The sequence below is a fragment of the Eretmochelys imbricata genome, chromosome 8, assembly GCF_965152235.1.
Source record: "Eretmochelys imbricata isolate rEreImb1 chromosome 8, rEreImb1.hap1, whole genome shotgun sequence".
In the NCBI taxonomy this organism is placed as follows: Eukaryota; Metazoa; Chordata; order Testudines; family Cheloniidae; genus Eretmochelys; species Eretmochelys imbricata.
Window position 1 is genome coordinate 64,495,749 of NC_135579.1, and position 15,917 is coordinate 64,511,665.

At 35.8% G+C, this 15,917-nt stretch overlaps 1 protein-coding gene across 3 annotated transcripts in view; it reads right to left on the reverse strand.

The window, feature by feature from the left end:
* Positions 1 to 15,917, reverse strand: part of DENND1B (DENN domain containing 1B) — a 243,551-nt gene that overhangs the window by 117,984 nt on the left and 109,650 nt on the right. For all 3 annotated transcript variants that reach the window (XR_013346830.1, XM_077823786.1, XM_077823787.1), the window contains 2 exons: positions 3,825 to 3,894; positions 1,367 to 1,447 (listed from right to left, as the gene is read on the reverse strand). Coding sequence is in view for 2 of the 3 variants with exons in the window: in XM_077823786.1 (XP_077679912.1) it covers positions 1,367 to 1,447; positions 3,825 to 3,894 (151 nt within the window). In the remaining variant the exon portion in view is untranslated. The remainder of the gene's footprint in view (positions 1 to 1,366; positions 1,448 to 3,824; positions 3,895 to 15,917) is intronic.

Here is a 15,917-nt window from a genome sequence, read left to right on the forward strand (position 1 = left end):
TCTAAGAAACTTGATTCTTTTTGTATTGCTATTTATGATATTTCATTTGGGAAACACTTATTTGCAAAGCAGCAAAAAACAACTGAGATTTGTAGTCACTTCCTTACATGTGTACCAGCATCACTGATGATGTGAGCTAGAAGATGCTCCAAGAACTGTACATTAGACGAACAGAAGAATCACAAAACACTGTTTTATCCAGGCTGTAATAAAAATGTAATTTTAGGTTAAACTTCTCAACAAAGAAGAAGTTTAAATTTAAAAAAAGGAAGACCCCAATACTGTTAATCCAGATGAAGTCAGCAACCAGATTCCAATCATTTTAAGGACAGTTCACATTTTGAGTCAATTGAAAATATTACCCCAAACAATTCTAAACACAAATCGGAAATACTATATATTATATGCAAAAAACTTACAACCTAATGCTTCATTAATATTAAAAATTCAAAAGACAAAAAAGGTCAAGAACTGCAAAAATTTTGGTTCTCATATTAACATTAACTTGCCCACATTTGGCATGCTGCTTTATTTTTCTACCCAACCAGTATATATTTTAGCATGCCATTCAAAAATACCATTTCACCCAGAAAAAATATTAATTATGAAAGGTGCAAGTGTCAAAAATCGGATGGGGTGGGGTGTAATAGGCGCCTATATAAGACAAAGCCCCAAATACCGTGACTGTCCCTATAAAATCAGGACATCTGGTCACCCTATCTAAGGGAGTTGTACTCTTTGAAAAGCAAATCCAGTATGATAGCAGTAAGTGATGAGTACAACAGTTTGCTCTTCCTGTGGGAGCCATAATCCTCTACAAATTTAGGACACATTCCCACATCAGCTTACATGTGTGCAAGTTCATTGGTCTGGACCTGCAGAAATCTTTACACAGTTCAATAAAACCCTCCCTACCCTTTTCCGCACTCCACCCTGGCATGATCAAGCACAAATGGGAAAAGGTGCAACTGCAGGCAGGCAGTAGAAAAGCCAAGCTCAGACTGACATATGACATACCCTTCCCTACTCAGGTGTTCAGAGGCCATGGAGCGGATCTTGATCCACAGCAGGAGGAACTAAAGATACTCATCTGAGACAGCTGGCAATGAACAAGATAGGGAGTAGCACTACCAGTTGCTATGGTAGCTTGCCCTCTTACCCATGCAGCAAACCTCAATTTCTGCTAGGTTAGGACTGGAGTCTGCATAGACACACACACACACACATTTTACATAGTAAGTGAATACAGTATGGTAAGCCATTTAACAATAGGAGGCAATATGATGAGATGATAATAATTTAGCACCAATACCACAAGAAACTGAGTACATTTTTACAATAGAGAGACATTACACAGGATACCTACCACGTTCAAACTGACAGGAGTGTTTGCCTTTGGCACAGGGTGGCTATACAGTGATTTTAACATATCATTCAAGTCATTTTCCTACAGGAAATATTTAAAAAGAAGTACTTAATAATCATATACAAAGAATACATATTCCACTTTAACAAATATATTTTCATTTCATCACAGATAATCTCATAGTGCAACTGCCATATATTAAAGTACAAGCACAATCTACTTTTATGGCTCAAAGAATAATCATCACTTGCAAGTTCTGACGTCAGTTTTTTTTTTAACATTTATTTTCTTTCTCTACACTTCCTGATATACACATGTCATTTAACCATGTTACTTGAACCCCTTCAAAACGGTTCAAGCTAAAAATGGTATTAACACAGTTTATCTGGCCTGACAACACCTTTCTAAAATTGTATTAGCCTTTGGACCTCTCTATACAACATTTAACTGAATTTATAATCAAGCAAAGATATGGTGGACTCTACATATGGCTTGGATCTGTACACAACATGGTTAGCACAAGTTTAATCACCATGGCAGTTAATGTGCCTAGGCTGCCACATGGTTGTCTTTCTGTGACCTGAACGGGTCACTATACTTATGTTGCTTCAAAGACAATTCTCCCTAATCATATCTGTGTTACTGAGTTGCCTGGGTCTTCTTTCCTCCCAGCTCTACATATAATAGGGTCTCCCAGGATGCATTTCCCTTTGGATTGCTTGTGGCGCTCCATGTATATGTCCTACAGGCACTCTAACCCCTACTTAGACGATGGGGTAGCGCCTCTGAATTTCCCAAAATGCATTAGCGCAAACATCATTACATGTGAATGCATACAGGTGTCATACGGTAGTACAGTAAATAAAGTTGCTGTGGAAACACAACTCAAATGTGTTTTTTGTTACTGGGTCTGTTTAAGGTGTCAGAACCTGGTTTCCAAAACGGAATTGTACTTAGGAGTGATAATGGAACCTAAATCATGATTTTTATATTCATAAACTCGGTCCTAAATTGAACAGGCAAGCACAACAGTTTGAAATATTATAAAACAGTTTGGCTAATGAGATCAAGCTAAATGTGGAGAAAGGTTCAGCATGTCAGCAGAACTGTACATTCAACTTTCATATAAACTGATACAATTTGTCTGAAGAGGGCTGCCATCTCTCTATGCAAAGATGGGTGGAATTACTCAGGTATTAGCAAATAAGGCCTTAGGTTTAGATCTTTGACTGGATCAGGGAGACAAGAAGGAGCTCTCTGATAGATTTATTAGTCCAAGAGACAGGGGACAAGGCAGTACACCAAATCGAATACTTTCACTTTGTACAGTGCCAGAAAGAACTTCTGGCCCACTAAAACGTAGAGTTCTTTAACATATACTATAATAAAGTTGCAGCTTTGTCAGCTATACATTGAACTACTATTTATTTGTTTAGTGCCAACAAGCAATGAGAAAGACCCAAAGGTAAAGACAGTCCTTGCCCTGCATGAGCCTCGTCTTTCAAGCATAACCTCAATAAAAAGCCCCGACTATTACAATTAAATAGTAAGATTAAGACAAAACAAAATTTAATATGATTTAATATGCTAACAACGGGACTTCAGTGACCATTACAATCCATTTTACTTAAGTTAATGCAACTGGGCTATTATATTTTCTTTATACATAAAATTTTATTGTTTTCTTTAGTCTGTTTCCAATAGATATAATTATTGCATGTATATTCTTTCAATCTCAACATCTGCAGCCAACAGCATATGGCTAACTTTTTTCTCTTTTGAAAACGACCATCTAGTATACCTAGATACTTGAAGCAGGAAAGTTTATCTTTAATACTTTTAATAAAGACAGATGCCAGTATTTTCTTTCCTGAGTAATCCTGTGAATGTATCTAATTGCCTCATGAATATGCAAACTAAACTATCATGATTCTTCACTGAGTGCTGCAAGCAGTTTCCCCCTTCTAGTCAAGATGACAGTATGACGAAGTAGTTTTTAGTTAATATGAAGGGCAAAGTAGTACATCAAATCTAATGCAGTTCAGAAAAAGTGTTTGTATCTGATAGTTCCTGAGATTTGGGGTTTATCTGGTTAACAATCAACATATCAGAGTTCTCCAGTGGCTTGACACTCTCCTCACACTTAGCCCAGGATTTGTTTACAGAAGGACTCTGACACTTCGCTGTAGTATGTTCTCAGCAGCTTTTAAAAATTAATACATGACATCCACATAATAGTGGCAGCAGCATATCCAATTTTTTTTTTAATTCCATTGGGATATGTCAAACTTCTGACAACTTACAAAATTAAAATGCATACATTTTTTATTTTGTTGCAAATTTTAAATACATTGTTCAAACATGCAGACAGTATGAAACAGCTTTGTAGGATTTAAAATTATTACGATTAATTTCAAGTAAAATAGTTTATTAGATGTAAACAAGTGTCTAAAAGTACCTGTTCTTTAGCCAAATAATCTGCCAGAGTATTTAACAACTTGTAGTATACCTCAAACCATGGCAGGTAACTGTAAAATAGAAATATGTATATTGTTACTATTTTTACCAAATATAATAAGAAAATTATTGTCTATTTTCCAGTGTCCCATAATATTATTGCAGATTAACTTTAATCATACTTCCATCATAAACATTTTGAGCAAATGCTAACTTGCGTATTTTTTTATTTATGACAGTATATTATTTCCAGGAAGCATACTAATTACATTTCTTAAAGTTGTGCTTGTTATACAAAACTATACTTTTAAACATCCAGTTCAGCAGTACCATTAATGCTTATATTTCAGCACTTCATAGGAAAAATGCAATAGGTAAGCCATTTCTGGTTATACAGTAAGACAAACAAGCATTACAGACGCAAAAGTGAAGAAGGATCTCAAAACTGTTTGATTTTTCTAACTATATTTTAAGACCAAAAGCATTTCAAACATTCCTGAGTGGATATAAATGTAATTCATCATGTGCTTAGTGGCTATCGTTCCATGCACTCATGCGATTTGTTTTTATGAAAATTAGATTTGCCTTAGACCTCAGTCCTATATTGTGTAGTTCATGAGCAGACTGCCATAACTGTATGGAACCCCCATGAAGTCTCTAGGGCTTTCTGTGGACAAAACAGCCCACACACACAATACCCCATGCAAGATTGGGTCCCTAAAGCACTATTATACATTCAAAAATATTTCAAATAATATTGGTCTCTCTGCAAAATAATCTCTACATAGAGACTTTAGAAGCCATGTTCATGTACAGATATTAGACATGTACAGGTACAAATATATGAACATAAAGAATATTTAATAATCTTCAAACCCAAGTCTGCAGATCGCATGCATGCGGCATTCTCAGACCTCAAGGTAGTTATCAGATAACAAACGTGGTCCCAATCTTTCCAGTCCTTACACATATCGGGAACTTTGCATCAGCAAATTATTGTGTGTCCAGATGGTGGGCTTTTATCTCTGACGTCACTAATGACTGGACATTAATTCTTTTAAAATGTAAAAAAAAAAAAAAAAAAATCATTTTTCATGCACACAATTTAAATTTAGTAAATCTTGCCATTATTACCCAGAACAATACCAAAATAAATTACATATGTACAAGCTACTATGTACGTTTTCTTCTGTTTTAGTATTTCATCGCAAACATAATGGTACCACTAGAATACTGCCAATTGAATACTACAAATTCTATAATTGGTTTAAAAGTTTTGGGAGGAAGCCTTTTTTTAAGGCTTATTTCATTAGCAAAATATTGTAATGTAATTTTATCACACAGAAACCCACAGATGTACATTGTACAGGATATTAAAAAATACTGTGAAATACTGCATTTATAACAGCCAATACCTGTTTTGGATATATTTGTGAAGTTTAAAGGCTATGCATCAGAGAGTATTATGCTAGCTGCATGCCAATTGCCAAAGAAAACACCCAGGATAAAGATTCTAGAAGCTTTCCTCAGAGGAAAGGGAAACCTGTTAAAGTAGTTTTCATGGAGATCTGGGTTGGTGTGGAAGCCAGTCTTGTCCAATGAGTGGACTGAAGAGTTAAGATTTTTTCATAAAAGCTCAGGTGACCAAGCCAAGTAAATAGAGGGCCAGGCGGAAGAAACAGAATCTCCAGTTTTCAAGTCAGGGAATGGTATGAATTTATTATTTGAGTTTGGGACACGATGATTGTTTACATTACAAAGTAATCTTAAGGAGTACTTGTGGTACCTTAGAGACTAACAAATTTATTAGACCATAAGTTTTTGTGAGCTGTACCTGTAGCTGTAGCTCACGAAAGCTTATGCTCTAATAAATCTGTTAGTCTCTAAGGTGCCACAAGTCCTCCTTTTCTTTTTACGGATACGGACTAACACGGCTGCTACTCTGAAAAAAGTAATTTTAGTTTGCTATTCTTATAGTTACTTCACTGTTGGTTCTCATAGTAATTCCTCTTTTGCCTGATTCAGTTTTCCTTTTCTATCTTTGTATGTTTGGGAATAGCCCATTACTAAAGTTATAGTCTGAGAATCAATGTTATCTTCTAATCTATTTTCCCACATCTTATGGAGAATGTTTTATTAAAAATAATAGTAGCAGTGTTCAAAAGGGATGAAATAGCAGCTGATTTTACTGCCTTTGCAGCACACTACTAAATACTGTAAGAGAAATCCAAAAAGAAGATTATTAAGCCATGGAAATAAACAACACTATTAGTATTAGTTACATGCCTACAGAGTGTTTGGAGCTGCATAAGACAAGTATAAAAACAGTCCCTGCCTCATGGAATTTAAATTGTAGAAGGCTGACATAGAGGAGACGGGAAACATTGGAAGCCAAATTCACAAAAAGAAAAGTACTTGTGGCACCTTAGAGACTAACCAATTTATTTGAGCATAAGAAATAGGAAGTTATTCCATGTCAAAGAGGTGGTGCAGAAAAATGCACAAAGATAGCGGACCAGCAGAAGGAAATAAATGGTGTTGTCTGTATCTGCACTTCTAAAGAATGACAATTCATGATCCATGGGTCAGGTGAAACCCAGAGGAAATTGTAAGGTGTTCAATTTATCTACCTAAAAAAAACTTCATTGATTCTGACTGACTTTTATCCAAGGATTTTACTCCAAGGAGTTTCAGGATTTAAAATCTGATCTTTGACCACCAGAAAGCTTTCCACAGAATATAAAAGCCCATCCTATGTTTTCCATGTGTCTAACCAGACATGTCTGTAAGAATAAATTAATGGAGGGTTGTGAGGGGTTGATTGTTTCCACAAATGGAGACAGAAAAACCAATATTTTCCATTTGGCATATTATGCCAGTTCCAAATATCTCACCATTATTTGTTTGTTAGTTTTTTTAAAAAGCACACACTATTCTGCAAGTATGACTATACAATGCACATAAAATATGGCATCTATACCATCTGATTTAAAACTGCCTGGTTTCATAATTCTAACATTTATTTATGAAAGGCTATAACCCAAAAAAGGATCAATAATATGCAAATTTTCAGAGGCAAGCATGCAAAAGGGAGCATTTATTTTGAAAACTTTTCTATTTAAAGAGATTTTTAAATGTATATGTCAAATATTACCTCTCCCCCACATAGCAATTTTATCAAACTCAAGGTTTTAAAATTTGAACTGGTTTTTTAAAAAGTGAGATAAACTGACTGATGGTAGTTCTGTACCAAGTGTATCTAGCATACAGTAGAACCTCAGAGTTACGAACTGACCAAACACACATCTCATTTGGAACCAGAAGTACACAATCAGGCAGCAGCAGAGACAACAAACAAACAAACAAACAAAACCAGATATGTTACAGAACTGTGATAAATGTAAACTACTAGAAAAATAAAGGGAAAGTTTAAAAAAAGATTTGACAAGGTAAGGAAACTGTTTCTGTGCTTGTTTCATTTAAATTAAAATGGTTAAAAGCAGCATTTTCTTCTGTATAGTAAAGTTTCAAAGCTGTATTAAGTCAATGTTCAGTTGTAAACTTTTGAAAGAACAACCATAACGTTCTGTTCAGAGTTATGAACATTTCAGATTTCAGAGTAGCAGCCGTGTTAGTCTGTATTCGCAAAAAGAAAAGGAGTACTTGTGGCACCTTAGAGACTAACAAATGTATTTGAGCATTAGCTTTCGTGAGCTACAGCATCCGATGAAGTGAGCTGTAGCTCACGAAAGCTTATGCTCAAATACATTTGTTAGTCTCTAAGGTGCCACAAGTACTCCTTTTCTTTTTGCGAACATTTCAGAGTTACAAACAGCCTCCATTCCCGAGGTGTTCATAACTCTGAGGTTCTACTGTATCTTTAAAATGGCAGAGTTTGAAACGACTTAGCTATTTTAGCTGTTCATATATCAATATGCTCACGAAAACAAGTGGCAATGTGTTAACATCTCTCATTATTTCAGCTGAGGCTGATTAGCTTTGACTTTGAATGAAAATATTTTTCCCTGAAGCAGCTTTTGGGAAATATATGCCTGCACCCTAGCTAATTCACAAGAGTAGATAGTCCCAGTTCTGTGTAGTTCAGAGACACTGACCTGTCCAAGAGAGTTGACAAATTTGAACTAGTATTTATTTTTTATATAGATGATAGGTAAGGTTTAAAATATTGGAAAATTTGATGTGATAAAAAATAAAAATAAAGATTTCGAGAATCTGCTTCTGTCTGAAGAAACACACATCTCCCCAAACTGTGACGACTTCAGATGTCTTGCCCAATATGTGACTGCAGCTCACACTGAAGCAGATGTCTTTCTGAAATCTGCTAGAGGCTTTAGGCTCCTGCAGAGAGTCCGCAAGTCAGCAGAGTTTGGGCTGAAGCCGCCTGTTTCCTGAAAGCTGCTACAGACACACTCTAGACAGCCTTTTTTAAAAGGCTTTAATGCACATTGTGCCGTCTGTTAACTACATCTGAGTCCATATCTCAGTGCTTTAACAGACGTTTATGCTACCTGGTAGTATTTATGGTAGTTAAAGTGCGACTTTACTGCATAACTTGATTACAGTATTTGCTCTTCAATACCCTAGGATATAATTGTTCAGTGTACCCCACCACACTTAACTAAAGGGCACTCAGTGAATGTTGTGTGTTATGGTGAAACACGGACTATAAAATTCCACAAAATGATTGCTTCTGGAAGTTTCTTCCTGATAGATTATCTTTCCTGTTATCTTTTGGAAATATGTTAATAGTAGAGTTTATTGGGTGACTGAAATGCAACATATATGTCTAATAGGGAAATTGTTAACTGCAAAACCCAACACATATCAAACACTGTACCATATAGCAAATAAAAAGTGACTTTCTCAGTCTAATATAGTGATGTAGATTCGTGTTTTGTTCTAAGTATTTATCTACAAAATCATCGTACAATTTATAAATTACAGAATCATTTTTCATACTGGTCACGTGGTGTTAGTTTAGACTATCCATCAATTTTCCTGTGTTGTGCCATGTAGCAACATCTCAGCAGTAGTACTACAGTATCTTTTCCTACTGAAGTGAGCTGTAGCTGACGAAAACTTATGCTCAAATAAATTTGTTAGTCTCTAAGGTGCCACTAGTACTCCTTTTCTTTTTGCGAATACAGACTAACACGGCTACTACTCTGAACCCTTTTCCTACTATGTTTCTCTTTTCAGTAGAAAACACAAAGCTCTAAAATATATGTCCCTTGACTTCTGAGTCTTCATTTTTCATTATCAAGAGCACACTGTAAAAACAAGTGTTCCCATTTTAATCTCACATAATGCTTATATTTATCTCTAACAATCCATGAACTTAGCTCCCACTTACTACAAAAACACAAATAGATACAATATTAAAATAGATGCAGAGAGAAAGGTCATATTCATATTCTAAAACTAGTGATGCTTAGCACACAGCTAAGACAGGTTTTCCTTCCTTATAAGTAGGCATACTTACTGTGCTTCAAATATTTCTTCCTTTAAGAAAAAATAAACTAATTTTATATGCCCACATTCTAGCTGCTAACAAAAATTTGAATTATAAAAAATAAAGTGAAGGAAAACAAAGTAAAAATCTTAGTTGAATACAATGTTTTAAATACTACAGTAGAAAACCTTTTACTTCATAGTTGGAATACTAAAACAATAATTACCTTTAGCTTAAAAACTGTTAAAACCATAGAAAATTAGGTTAAAATAATTTTAAGCATGCCACTTATAATCAAAAGAGCAAGGGAAGCAAAACTTAATCCACACAGTTGCAGAAAACAAAAAGAACAAAATATACACATCATCCTGACAGCACAAAACTAATTAAAAAAAAAAAAAAAACCTCAGAGTGGTTTTTAAGCAAATCTTTTTTTCAGGTATCCAATAGTGCAAATTAAGTCCAGTGTTTCTGCCCAGATTTTTAACTTTATTTTCTTTAAAATACTCCAACAGTGCACTGCAAAGAGGGGAAAAGAAGGCAATTGGACCTCCTGAATATTTTTTTTTCTTGGGTATGATTGTCTAATAGGTGCTAGTAATTATATGAGAATTTTATTCTTAAAACAAATGCTTAACTGATCGTTTCTCTTTATATTGAAAAAGAAAAGAAAATATATGTAAAAGCAGCACTGCATTCATATGCACCACTGCAAAAAAAGTCAGCATGTGTGCATAACAGAAAAAATATCAGTGAGGAAATGTGTCAGTTTCAAGCTCACAGAGACGACTATACGTGTTTAAAAATTACTTTAAAAGTGATGTGATACAGTATTATTTGTCACTGGACAATAGAGGCTCTTGTCGAGCAACGGTAGCCTAATATCAAAGCCTGAGCTTGCAAACACTTATTCCCATTAATAATCTCATTGATTTGAACAGGATTACTTGTGAAAGTATTTGCAGGATTCGGACAATCTTGATAGAAAATGAGCCTTAATGCTTTTATTAAAAATAAATATGAGCCCAAAACTGCCACACTGATTTATTTTGAGTGCAGTTAAAAAGAGAAGTCTCTAAATAAGGAAGCACTTGCTACCCAAGTTTGAACTCATACAAATATGTATGATCGATTTATTATATTATTATTTCACTGCCTTACAATAACAACAAAAGGCTTGAAGCCCCATTGTGGTAGCCACTGTAGAAACACAAAGGAAGATATGCGATGGAGTTTTCATAAGTACCTAAGTGACTTAGGCTGCTAAGTCCCCTCTCCAGAGAGGGCTCAGGGTGCGATAATGCACGCTATGGGGGAGTGATTTCTAAAGTATACTCATGTGTTGTGCATTATCGGTCCATGAAGACCCTGTTGGTGCATGCATCTACACAGACCAACTAATTTGTGCACTTCAGGAATCACACTCCCACAGTGTGCAACTCCCTACCATGCAGACAAGCCCTCAGACTCTTGGGAGCCTAAATCTCATTGATTTGCAATGAGATGTGAGCTTCTAAATGTCTAAATTACCTTTGAGAATAGGACTTCAGCTCCTATCACTTTTGAAAACTTTACTCATGGTCTCTGCCCTGAAGAGTTTACTATGTATAAGCTTATGAAAAGCAAATATGGAAAAACTTGACAATCTATTCATTCACTGGCATATGAGGTGCTATGACCAATTTTTCTTGGAATGAAAAGAATAAATCCTATAACTCAACTTCTGCAACACAGATCATGAAAATGAAAATTTAATGCTTTTAAAATCCAGGAGATTGTATCTAAAAATGTGCACATTGCTGTCATGAAAAAAACACTACCACAAGATATTTCATGGGTAATTTAAAAAGTGTATTTAGCATTTTTTTCTAATCCAAAGTAGCAACAAGGCTGGAGCTCAAACTTTTATTCAAAGTCATGCATCATCTTTGTTGCAGTAAGTAGACTTCCACCTCACTTATGCTTCTACAATAGCTCTGATAAAACTTTTACATTCATGAGTCAAAGGTTAAATAAAGGAAAGGAAATGTTTTCTGTCAAATAGTCAGGTAACCACTAACAGTCCTGAACTAGCAGCAGGAATCTAACTTCTAGTAATCAAATAAAACTAAGGAAACCGCCTTTCCGTAGCTAAATGTCTAATGTCTAGGGGCTACTTTTCTGTCTGGAAAATTGACACAAAATGTGCAAAATTGAAACATTCTGCTTCTAAGGGATTTGCCTAAAGGAAGAGTGAGAAAGCTTCAAGCATGGTCTGAGTTGAAGAACTACAAAGGCTTACCATATAAACCTGTCTTCCTTATTAGAGCATTTCATTTGGAAATGTAGGTGACAATTTTACAGTCATAAAATTTCATTAATCAAATCTAAAGCAAAAAATTTTTAATGATGTCTTGCATTTCTCAGTGTACATAAGGTCAATATTAGAAGCAGTCAGCAACTGCAAAATTTTAACAAAATGAATCACAGCTGTAATAGTTGGCCTTTCTATTCAAACAATGTAGTTGTAGACAATAAAACATTAATTTAGTATTGCTCAATATCTGTAGTACATGTTTTTTCTAAATATTATCAAAATATTTACTAATAAAATATAAAAGAATCACATTTCCCCCCATGATAACAGAAGAATACTTAAAATTTACAAACATATTACAGGATATCAATCAAATCTGAATTTGCAAACATTTGCCATTATTCATATAAAGAAGTGAATTGGAAAAAAGACCCAATCTAGCACACAGGCACAACAGGGTATATTTAAAAAACACTCTGAAGGGGCACCCCATTGTGCTTACATACTAGAGGGCATGTTAGCTGAAAAGTTCGGAGGGGACCACGCACACAGCAGGAGTCTACATTGTGAGCTTCACAAAGCAGTCTTAAAGAGTCCCGCAAAGAATCATGCACAACTAATGGACGTGAATCCAACAGATTTTTTTTCTGGATTCACTATATGGTTGGTTTCCCACTTACTTCTAATGGGCTTTGGGTTTGGTAGCTGGAATCAGAATCTGCACAATCATTTAAGGTACATTGTATCAATGTCTCTTTCTTTAAAATTAAAAAATGTTAAATCTATATACTGGGTTATTTTTCTTTCACTGTGTCAACATAAACAAAATATACTTACACTAGATGCCACCTTATAGAAAACTTTGAAAAAAACATTCTATCTTAGAGACAATTCTCCCTGTATACACCCACTCACCTACAGTCTGCATTTTTCTTCCTCTTCTTTTATTACTGTAAGCATTTTCATGAGTACAAGAAGAGTACATCTTGTGGTATTTATTCTCCTGTGGCTACAATGTCAAAACTGGTTTCCTCATATTAAAGTTTCGAGTGAAGAATAAACTACAAGAGAAGTGAACCCATTAACTACAAGATGGGCAGTATTTCACAGCCAGCTGGAAGCCGCCACTTAATGACATCATGTTTACCTCAGCAGGACTGCCACCGATCAAATCTATTTCTTTAGAGGTCTGGGACTGACTAGCACATAGCAAGGTGCCATCCATAAAAGGAAGCTACAGGTGAAAGGAAGGATCCCTGCTTTTGTTCTGCTTTCCACCTGCGCACTCAACAACCCACCCAATCTCTTTACTTTCCTCTCTCCTTTCTGCTTGGCCTGCTCCTGCTTCCCCATACAACCTTCACAGGCTGTACTGAATTTAGTTACATGTAACTGTGGCATTATGCCCCATATTCTTCATAGAGATATTGTTATGATATGATTAGGGCATAAATATGATGTATCTTATACATGATAGGTCATGTGACATATCATTGAAAAGTTATGATTTACTGAATATGATTATCCTATTTGTATGCATGTATCATTTTTGTATCTGAAGTTAGGAATATTGTCTATGCATCTATTACAAATGTGTTTACACCTGGGGAATGCACATAGGCAGAATGCAATCAGTCTAGATGGCAGGTTGGGAAGGACCAGTAGGGAGAACAATAGGTCTTTGAAGATTCTAAGCTCTCACCGGGAAGCCTTCCTGGGGATGCTGCAAACAGCCTCTGAGTCATGGCTGCGGTGGCCCTACAGGGACATGTGACCAAGTCACCTGGTACTGGACTCCATCATAACGCTAGTGTTTTTCCACTGATGGGAGAGGGAATCAAACTGCGAGACAAAGGGTTTCCAACATACGCAAAAGCTATTTAAGGCAGAGGAGTGACATCATCGTGGTTCGTTCTTCACTGACTCCCTGCCGAAGAAAGAGGACTGCTGAAAACACCTGAGAAACAAAAAGACTGAACTGGGGGAAAAGGGCTCAACCCAGACTAGATGGTTGTCTAGCCTGTGAAAGGAATTACTGGAGTTTTAAGCTGCAACAAGTGTAGCTTGCCTTCAAGAATCTGGCTAAAATATTACGGGTGAGAATTTACTACACATATCCAATTTCTTTAGTATATTAAACTTAGATTGCGTGTTTGTTTTATTTGCTAGGTAATCTGCTTTGATCTGTTTGCTATCCCTTATAATCACCTAAAATCTATCTTTTGTAGTTAATAAACTTGTTTTGTCTAAAACCAGTGTGTGGAAATAATAAATGTGGGGCAGAAAACTGTATATTCCTCTCCACATTGAGGGAGGGGGTGAATTTCATGAGTTTATGCTCTACAGATCTCTGCACAGCACAAGATGGTACAATTTTAGGTTTGCCCTATGGAGGGGTGTACTTGAGTACCGGGCAGTTCCTTAGCTGAGCCTTTCCATTCAGAGCCAAGCTCAGCATCTGTGTGAAGCTGCAGCTGGATATGTCCCTACCTCTATGTGTGGTGGTAAAGTGCAGTCTGAAGCCTGAAGGAGGGCTCGGCAGACTGCACAGCAGTACAGTGTAAAGCGAACCTAGGCTGGTGGATCAGGCAGGCTCAGTGGTACCCCTGTTCCAAGTGGCATCCCGGGGGGAATCCATCACAGTTACCATTTCAGTTTGCTAAATGGGGCCCTCTTCATCTTCTGCCCTTGATCTTCCCCCAATTTGCCTTTATTAAAGCTACAGGAAACAATCTTAAGCAATCCTTAAAAGAACAGATAATGTTGCTGCAATCAAAAATTAATCTTTTGTTCAAGAACTTGCATCAATTTAAGATTTCCTTTGTATGTGGTGAATCTTTAAAATAAAAAAAAGCATACACTGTGGATACTCAGATGCAATTCTAGCACAAATCTGTGTGTGAATACTAACACATTTGGCCACTGCTAATGAATTTTGGATGCTAATGAATATTGGATCTGAATATGTATCTATCAGAAATACATACATTCTATCAGCAAAGTTTCAGTGCAATCTCAAACAGCCAGCTGCTAAAGCAAATGAAATCTCATATTTGTAAACTGCGCATTTTCAGTATTAAGGACTACTTAATACAATCACCTTACAGTACTTGATGCTTTTATATTGTACTCCATTTGTACAAAGAAAACAGTGGAAAAACAATACTCATCCTGTTGGAGATAAAGATTTAACGTGTTACAAAGTAACAGCATGATCTTTTTGAAAACCAAAAGGCAGCATTCTACTCCTGAAAAGATTTCTTTGCACACAGAGTTAACGATGTTTTTCCACACCCTCCCTCTCGAGTTAAAGATGAATATTTTACCAATCCAGAAGTACAGTTTTATAAAAGTTGGTACAACTATGTATTCAGCATTGCATTGTAAATTTGAAATTGTCACAACAGAAGCAATAAAGGCAATGTTTTTATTATGACTCAGTGAAAAATTATAGCTTGCCACTTTTCATTTCACTAGTTATTTCTACAAAGTAGCAGACCATCAGCCAGATCCTCAGCTGATTCATATTAACGTAGGTTCCACTGATTACAGTCGAGCTATGCCAATTTACACCAGCTTAGGATCTGGCTCCAGTACTTATTTTTAAGTAGACAGAACTACAGTGTGTGGAACTGATGAAGCATTTATTTTGATAACATTAGAGATAAGTCAGACAACGTTAGAAGAACAAGTAGAAAATGTTATTTCTTCATCTGATGTGGAAAGGAAGGGTTGTGGGCAAAGGGAGTGAGCTAAAACAGTCACTCTCAGTCTTTCCAGACTACTGTACCCCTTTCAGAAGTCTGATTTGTCTTGCATACCCCCAAGTTACACCTCACTTAAAAACTATTTCCTTACAAAATTAGACATAAAAATACAGAAGTATCACAGCACACTAGTACTGAAAAATTGCTTACTTTCTCATTTTTACTATATAATTATGAAATAAATCAATTGGACTATAAATATACTGAAAGGTAAGTATAATATAGTATATAGAGCAGTATAAACAAGTCATTCTCTGTATGAAAATTTAGTTTGTACTGACTTCACTAGTGCTTTTTATGTAGCCTGTTGTACAACTAGGCAAATATCTAGATGAGTTGATGTACCCCCTGGAAGACCTTTACGTATCCCAGGGATATATGTACCCCTGGTTGAGAACCACTAAGCTAAAGCACATGAATAAATCTTCCCTGAGCATAAACAAGACATGCCAGCAAAAGGTATAAAAAAGAAAATGGTTCAGTATCCTCACGCTCCACAAAAGCCAAGATGGATATATTTTTCAAGTGTTTTTATTAAATAGTTATCATTACTGTAAG